This window comes from Zeus faber, assembly GCF_960531495.2.
Source record: "Zeus faber genome assembly, chromosome: 19".
Classification (NCBI taxonomy): domain Eukaryota; kingdom Metazoa; phylum Chordata; class Actinopteri; order Zeiformes; family Zeidae; genus Zeus; species Zeus faber.
The window spans coordinates 21,674,544-21,683,540 of NC_137206.1; the positions used below are offsets into that span (position 1 = coordinate 21,674,544).

Genomic DNA, 8,997 nt, shown 5'->3' on the forward strand with positions numbered 1-8,997 from the left:
TACAAACAGCATGCAAAAATGATATTTCTACCATGGACACGTGGGAAAGGAGACGAAGCTTAGGGTTTCGGTTTGGCTCTTTGTCACCACCACCAGGTTCCAAACGGTACTGCAGTGTGTAAAGCGCCCTTACAGTATTTTAACCCAAAAAGTGAGATGAGGGAATCTGGATTTAGTGGATTAGGGGGTAGATTCCAAGCATGATAGTTCCATCAAACAAACTGCTTTCCCCCTTTAATAAATGTCCTTATTCACTCAGTGTGCAGAGAGGAGGATTTGGCATAATTTGCATGCTGGGGTGGATATAAAAGAAGGAAATATTTCATTTCAAGCTGTATTTTAAAACTTGTTTTGCATTTGCCATGTTTTCTGTTTGTTTAAATTTTCATTTGTGGGCTATGGGGTTTTTTTTTTTAATTTAAATTATATCAGCCGTGGCAAGTCAATCTCAATATCAAATCAATCAAGTCAAGTTTACCAAGACAGGGACTTTTTATTTTAAATAATTTTATTCTTCAACAACATAAAACATGAAAATACATCTGTGAAGTAAAAATTTGAACGTGTTACATTATGCATATATAGATAACATATTATGACAGAATTTTGACGTTTTTGAGAGAAAGAGCTTCAACTTGTAACAAATGATTTTCCTAAATGACTCCTAAAAGGCACTTATAATATATCAACAACAACAATTAAGTGTTAAAAAAAAAAAGTTTCCATCACATTCATATCAGATCTAGTTTAATTTCCCCCGAATTCCTTGAAGCCCGGATGACTTAGAAGGACGTTCCTCGATCACAGGCAGCAAGATCACAAGACACAGATGGTGTTCATAAGTGAGATTTTGTAACAACGATCATTGCACAAAAAACAAAACAAAACAAAAAACAACCATCCCGTAGATGTCTTCAAAATCGAAGGATTTGTTGCTCAGATTCTCTCCCCATACAGTATGAGTGCAGCTTTTCAGTTGTCTACCCCTCACAGGTCCTCACAGGTTTGGATGCCTCGGGGCGTCAAACATTCCGGGGTTCATTATAAACGTTAACAGGTACCCGACACACAGCCGAGTGTTCCCCCTTTAAGATGTTTTCTAAGCTGTTCTTTAAAATGAAGGAGCGTATCAAGGGGTCCCCCAAGGAACCTGCTGGGGTTGAGAATGTCAGAGTCTCTGAACATCCCCTTTAAATCGCTGGTAACATTACACATCACTGTGTCCTGTGATGCTCTTGTTTTGGTTTGTGTTCAAGTTGAAATTGTTTTCCCATTGGTGTCCTCCACCGTCAACGGATTGTCTTCGCTCGGGCAACTTTCTCCCGTGGCATCTGGAGAGGGAGAGAAATGGTGTTAAGAGTTTTCAAGGCCAAAGCCTCACAGAACAATGGTTATGTATTAAGTAGTACGCCTATTATGTTTTCGGCAGTTTACTGTACTCTGTACTTTATTATGCTTCCTGATCATGTTCTCTGCTGTTTTTGCTATCTATGGCTATCTGGTGGCTCCACAATGGAAAGGATTTCCTTCCTTTGTTCCTTCTTTCATTCCCTTTCCGTTCCCCACTTAATCCGAGTCAGGGTAACCGATCCTCGCTGTGGTTTATTCTCACCTTTCACTAATCCCAGTTCAGTGGTCTCCTCTGGCCTCTTTCTGGTCCTAGAGTAACGACCTGGGTGCAGGAAAAGGGAGACAAACATGCAGGTAAACACCTTTTTGAATCAATTAATGAATAACAAAACATATCATACCACTCCATTTGTTTTAAAATGAATATCTTCATTTAAAAGCAAAAAAAAAAAATATCGCTCTTTTACCTTTTGCCATCAGATAGGCCAATATGCCCACGAGCGCCAGAACTAGCACTGCGACCACCAAGGCAACGACCCACCAATAGGACGGTTCCAGGGAGTGAAGCGGCTCACCTGCCACTGGGGTTAAACACAGGCAATGTGCTTGATATTCCAGAAACAGCATATTTATTTATTCATGTGTGGGCGTGTACACCTGCACATGTGTACCATCTTACCAGCAGCTAAAATGGTGACCTCGGTTTCTTCGGTGTGTGTTTTGTACGGCGCGGAGAACTCGCAGGTGTAGATGCCCGTGTGCTCTGAGCGGTCGGGGTCCATCAGTCGCAGGGATCCATCCCCGAACGCAACCCTGAAGGGCTCTAGCTCCGTGTGCTCCTCCCAGGACGGCGACGTGGCGACGTCCTGCGATTGGCTGTCGTAGGTGAGGATGTGCGTGTAGTCCCTGCCGTTGGTGAAGATCCAGGAGAGGGCGTGGCCGGACAGGTAGGAAGGGGCGTGGCAAGGTATGCTGATGTCCCGCCCCTCCCGTCCACTGATCTCTGCCGGTAAGAGCGGAAGGAGAGGAGGTTAGGGTTGGACGAACTTGGACGACTTTTTTCGATTGTTCTTATCCGGTTCTCAAACTGGTACACATAGCGCCCCCAGGTCGTACACCAAATGTATGCGTGTGTGACTGGCATTTGCTTCCGTTTTAATTTTTGTTGATGATGTCACATAAATCTATATTCCAGTGCTGTAAGAGATTGTCTTTTAGGGATGCATGTGATCAGAGGTGGTACTTGGCTCAAAGCTGGAGAACCATTCATTCGGAACCCTAGATTTATTTTGTCACAGATTCCTTGTGAATTGGGTCATTGAATTTGGTCATTTCACAGAAGTATCAAATAAGAACCGATTGCGGTTACCCAGCCTGGGATATGGGGTTTATTCTGATGACTTATGGGTTTCAACAAATTTTGTTGAAACAGGGGAAACAGTTAAAGTTAAGATATCCGGTTAGTGCAGATGGATGAATACCTTGGCAACAGTTTTGGTACGGCAGCCATAGTTATATTGCAATAAAGAGAAGGTATGGGTGGAAAAACAACATGCGTAAGTTGCGAGGGGTTAATTTGGTCGGGGAATATACCTGTGTTGCCAGAATTAACATATATAATTTGCAAAGCCCCGAATTATATGTTAGGCTATTTTAAGTTGCGCCCCCTATTGACACTATCTAAAAGTACATGTCCAGAGCTGTTCAAAAAAGTTGACCTTATTTTTGTACCTCTTTTAATTACTGAGATATAGGGCTTCTGGTCGAAATTCAAAGGTCAATAGCTCAGTTTAGGTTCCACTGAAATGTCTCAGACTTACATACTGTATGTTAACCTACTAGATGAGACATTTCCAAAAATGTATTAAAAATATATGATTCCATGATTATTCCATTTAGATTATTAATGAATGGTCCTGGAATCTACACTTGGCATCCCATTGCAATGGCAGGGTTGCAGGTACAACATGGCAAATATTTCACTCACTACTGCATCAGCCAAATGGGATTCTGCAGCACTGCTGCTCATAATAATCACCTCTGAATCCTCCCAATGACTCATAAAAGTCCAATGGCTTCATTGAACCCGCCCATGGATCATTACAGTGTGATCTTATCTAATTTTATTTTTAATGTTTGATTGAATTAATAATTGGGTGTGGTTCCAAGGTGGAGGTTTGGACTGGATCCAGGATCCCATTTCAAAACACTTATGATGCCATCAAGTTTCATGTCCAAATCTCAAGTCTTAAGTTTTGTCAGTTTATTTTGTTGCCAATCTGCTGTGCCACCATGTTTCCAAAGTAGGTTCACATTTCAGAATTTAACAACAAGATTGAATCTTCTGTATAAATGGTCTTTTAAACAAACCTGTTGTTAGTGGATGTTCCGAAATACAGTAACACCAAAGTTAAACAAAACGTAAATGGTTTCTTGACAAAGTATGCATGGTATGCTCTTAAAGGGGACGTACTGTATAATGAAAAGGGTGAGTTTTTCATAATACGTCCCCTTTCAGTGTTTGTGCACATACATTTGGGTCTCTGATGGGACTACTAACATACAAACTGTGAAATAAAACAACCCAGGCATTTTTTTGTGAGCTGTCTGTTTCAGAAAACCTGCGATTCAACAAGCATTTCACATTTGCAGCCCCTTCCTATGTCACGTTGGGGCAATCCCAGGGAGCTGCGGGTTCTCCAGTGATCTCAGGATCTAGGTACGCACAGTGAGCCTCCGGTTATCCTCAAGTGACCTTTCCAACTTTTCAAGTTATTTGTTATATCTTGCCTTTAGCCTTGACTTTGCGAGAAACCCTTTCTCACCGTATATTATGTCTGCCCTGCCCTTCTTTCTGGGCTCGCAATCCACACATGAGAGACTCAACCTCTCTTGTGTTCATGCACTTAAATCAAGTCTTTATTGACTCCGAACTTTTCCTCAGAATGTGGCTGGAGTACGTGTGCTAACCTCTCTCTCTCAGTGAGGCGGTCCAGCCCTGCGTCCCGTAGGAGGAGGAGACCTTGCAGATGTAGGTGAGCTCCGGGTGGCTCTTCACTCTCCTCAGGCGGCTTTCTATCGTGTACAGCCCCTGCCGGTCGGCCAGTTTGCGCGTGATCGGTCTGAGCATGTGCGAGGAGGGCGGCTCCGTCGCCCAGGTCACGTGCGGCGCAGGGTAGACCTGGCGGATCGTGCACTTCACCTCCTCGTAGCCGCTCAGTCTGGACAGCTCCAGTTTCACGGATTGAATGGGAGCTGTGGATTGACAGCAATGCACAGACACATATCAAAATGCTTTGCTTTGCACAAACACGGTGTGCTAGAAGGTCAACGGCCGTCTTTGGCAATGGCCCCATTGCTGGGTCTTATCCTTCAAATGTTGATAACATTAGATGGCAGTTTACACTCTACGCAAACACAGTATGCAGGCATATTACTCAAACATATTTTGTAAGGTCATTGTGTAGCGGAGTTTACTGACGTGACATTTTACCAGTGGTGTTGATGAGGGAAATATTAGTGTCAGAGGTTGTTTGCCCCCAGTGACCATGCCCCTGCTCACCTTCCACCTTGACAATGACGTGAGCCTCCTGCACGCCGGCCGAGGTGCGCACGTGGCACCGGTACCGGCCCCTGTCCCTGGGCCCGCAGTCCCTGAGGGTCAGCGTGGCGTTGCCACTGGCAACCAGGAGAGGCGAGAGGCTGGCCCGGCCCAGTAGCTGCTGCTCGTGGGCCTCCTGGTCCTCCTCCTCATCCCTCTTCTCCTCACTCTCCTTCTCCTCGTCCTCCTCCTCTTCCTCCCCGCTGTCCCCGGACTGGAAGCGGAACACCAGCACGTCCTGTCGGTACCAATGGACCTGCTGCTCGTCTCCTCCAGGCTGAAACGCACATGGTAACACGCACTGCTCCGAAAAGATGCACGTCACATGGGTGTCTGGAACATAGATAGATAGATAGATAGATAGATAGATAGATAGATAGATAGATAGAAAGATAGAAAGATAGAAAGATGGATAGATTAGGTGGAAATTGGGAGTTACATTTATTTCTTTAAGTATTTCATAAAATGTCCACCAGGTGACGACAAAACATCACTTTGAAGGCCCACTGGTCAGTTTTAACATCAAGTGAATTTTTATTTTTCATTTCCTGATAATATAAATTAAGACATTATATTCGAGTTTATTTTCTTATGTTCTGAACCATGGTTTTAATTATCTTGCTGGCCAGATGAAACAATATGCTTTAAACACATAATGAACCACATTATATTGTCTTGCGGCCCCCGATGTGGCCCCCGGGCCTGTCATTTGCGACCCCCCCCCCAGCTATAGCTTATGGTATACACATCTCGTAAAAACAACGCAGTGCACGGCGAGCACTGTTATTACATGGCCCCTAATGGAGGAGCCGTACCTGCGGGCGCGGCACGGGTGTGATTTACTGTACACGGACATTCATTTGACAGCAAGACCTTCTTTGAACTCTGGGTTTGTGCCTCTCAACATACTGTCAGATACATACCAGAGAGATAAGTCTTATCTTATCTGAGGCAGACGGGGCTTCCTCAACACAGGGGAAAAGACGCTGAAGTTCCAAGAGACGAACCGACAGTTTGTTGTCGACTAAAGGACAAATTTTAAATTTGAGCCATGTCAAACATCATATAAATGATTTCATTAAAGTTGCAACGCACTGCAGCGGGGGCACACTGTGGACCTGCGTAAACCTGTCTGCATGGCAACCCGATGGAGCCGAGCATTGGGATGGATGCACAGGATATCCAAGCAATGACACGTTATCAGTGTTTTACCATGAAACTCTTTCTATTTAGCTTCACAGGTTGTGTGTGTGTGTGTGTGTGTGTGTGTGTGTGTGTGTGTGTGTGTGTGTGTGTGTGTGTGTGTGTATGTGTGTGTGTGTGTGTGTGTGTGCGTGTGGGTGTGTTAGTGTGTGTGTGTGTGTCCCTCCCAACACGTGCACAACACCGTGTCATCGCAAACCCTTGTAATGCCTCACCCCTGTCTCACCCCACACCTGTCTCACCTCACGCCTGTCTCACCACACGCCCGTCTCACCCCACAATTCTCTCACAATCTCAAACCCTCTCACCTCTCCCCTGTTTCACCTCACAACTGTCTCAACTCACCCCTGTCTCACCTCATTCCGTCTTACTTCACACCTGTCTCACCTCACCCTGTCTCACGTCAAACCTTCTCACCTCTCCCCTGTCTCACCTCACCCCGTGTCACCGCTTCAGCTTGAACAGTTCAAATAAGGGTCAATGCTTGCCCTTAAAAACACATATTGGCCGTCAACAAATCCATCAGCACACACACACACACACACACACACACACACACACACACACACACACACAACCCGACCCCTGAGGTCCTCCAGCCTCCACCACCCAGATGGATCGTGTTTGTTTATGTCACTGTCCGATTCTTGGGTCTCCTCCATGTCCCACATGGTTGTGGCACATGGAGCCCTTTGTGTCCTTTTGTTTTGTTAAAAAAAGTGATCAGAAGTTCTGTTATTGTTATATTTTGTGTGATCAGTGTTTGTTATAAGCCTACACTGGACATGCCACATCCAAACACCGGACAATACATGAAACCCCTCTTGTCGTGCCGAACCTCCCACATGACCCCGCTTTTGAGTGGAAACCGATACTGGCTGGCTCTTATAATAATAATACAATAATTATTGGGAGGGGAGGGGGGGAAGGTCATGTTCATGTTCTGTTATTCATTACGGAAAATATCTAACAACAACTACGGCGAGAAAAGTTTGCTTTAGTTCTTCATGGATGTTTGTTTTGTCATGTTTTTATTAGCATGTCTATCAGGTTTTGTTTATTATTTGTGTGTGTCTGTGTGTGTGTGTGTGTGTGTGTGTGTGTGTGTGTGTGTGTGTGTGTGTGTGTGTGTGTGTTCACATGTTTGTGTATGAGCGCAAACTACCGTGAACCGCACGCCTATACATGTAGGCGTACTTGGGCGTAAGTGCCGGTTGCAGTTACTCGGAGGCGGCAGGGATTGACAACATCCCTCTCCCCGCCCCAAAATGACCCCGTAGACTCGATGCTCCGTATCAATCTGATTGGCAGGTCTGCCGACTAATCTGCACAGCCCTTCCGACAGGCAAACATCTGCTTCTTTCGAAAACCCTGGCAGTCAAAGCCGTGAGTCAGACAACGCAAAGGAAATTTTTTTACAGCCTCGGTGATGAAGCCTACGAAGGGAGGCCTCGCGCTGGGTCGGGTTTAACATGTGAGCGCCGTGCGGCCCGGCGATCGCTCCGATTATTACTTTCCAAAAAACAAAATTCACCCGAATCATCTGCAGGCGTACAAAATGAATATGAACCTGCAAAGTCATTCCAGCTAAATAATGAACTCGGGAAGGGGGACAATTTAAGGTTTTCTTTCTAAATTGATCTGGCTTGGAATAGAACTCTGTTGTGTATTTATCCCTCCTGGATGGTATTGTATTAGTAAATGCAGCACTGCAGCACGGAACTGTGACATATTCCAAAATTAATTAAAAAAAAGTTTTTTGATGCTTAAATCTAACAGAGCAATTAAGAGCTCATTCTTCATTGCCAACATTCGATTATTGATTCTAACTTGAAACCCATTCATTGGACAAAATACTGTAGATTTGAAAATATTGATGAAAACTCCACTAAATTGAAGTGATACCCAGCCGTTAAGACAAAAAATTGTGGTAATCAGGAAATGAGTCACTTGCGGTTTATTTCACACTTCTGTGTTTGTTTTTGTAGGAATTTTCCTGAGAAGGGAACCTTTATTAAGAAATTCATGTCGTGACGGTTTTCAAAATCAATTCGAATTGTTTTTTTTTACCACACATAAAACCTTTTCGGTTGCCTTCCCACCCCCCTAATAAACAGCATTTAAACCTAAAATGGAACGAGGAACTTTGACTTGAAACGCCGCTGAAAATAGACAGACAAAGGCGTGTTTGTCTCTTTATGGACATTAGGCGGTTGTCCACAGTTTAAATACATTTTCTGACTAGATTATTCAGACCTATAGAATTAATGGAATGAGGAAGTACCATGCTCCAGTACAAGTACAGTACATATTTCGTCTTTTTAAACAGGCATTATCTGGACAAGAATGTTGGGTAATAGGGATTTGACGTTGAAAAAAAAGTTTGTCTTTTATTCTATCAATATTTTGCTCTTATTTATTTATTTTTTTGCTCTATTTTATATGATAGATGTTTTTTGGGGACTGAATGAGCCCATACAAGCTTTGTTCATTCGGTCGATCCCGGCAGCACAATGGGCCCCACTGTGTGTCTCACCTGGAGGTTTGTCCTGCGTGGCCGAGCCGATCCAGAGCAGCAAACAGACCCAGGTGTGTATCGGTGACATGGCTTCCTCCCTGGCGTGCTCGCTGACAAAAAAAAACAAAAAAAAAACACCCGCTCACGCAGCGGGATCAGTCCATGTCTCCGTCCAGCGTGTTGGCTCGCTTTGCCCGCCTGCCCCCCGAAAGCGAGGGCGTGGACCTGGGTGGTCTGGGTGGAGGACTGGGATTACAGAGAGAGAGGAGAAGGGAGAGAGAGAGAGAGAGAGAGAGAGAGAGAGAGAGAGAGAGAGAGAGAGAGA

General features: G+C 44.6%; 1 protein-coding gene across 1 annotated transcript in view; it reads right to left on the reverse strand.

The window, feature by feature from the left end:
• Positions 1-497: 497 nt before the first annotated feature.
• hhla2b.1 (HERV-H LTR-associating 2b, tandem duplicate 1) overlaps positions 498-8,997 on the reverse strand; it is a 9,874-nt gene continuing 1,374 nt past the window's right edge. Inside the window, exons 2-8 of the mRNA XM_080020361.1 lie at positions 8,691-8,918; positions 4,913-5,284; positions 4,321-4,605; positions 2,030-2,353; positions 1,818-1,931; positions 1,613-1,672; positions 498-1,331 (exon numbers count right to left, since the gene is read on the reverse strand). Coding sequence (XP_079876487.1) covers positions 1,252-1,331; positions 1,613-1,672; positions 1,818-1,931; positions 2,030-2,353; positions 4,321-4,605; positions 4,913-5,284; positions 8,691-8,760 — 1,305 coding nt within the window. The 5' untranslated portion in view covers positions 8,761-8,918 and the 3' untranslated portion in view covers positions 498-1,251. The remainder of the gene's footprint in view (positions 1,332-1,612; positions 1,673-1,817; positions 1,932-2,029; positions 2,354-4,320; positions 4,606-4,912; positions 5,285-8,690; positions 8,919-8,997) is intronic.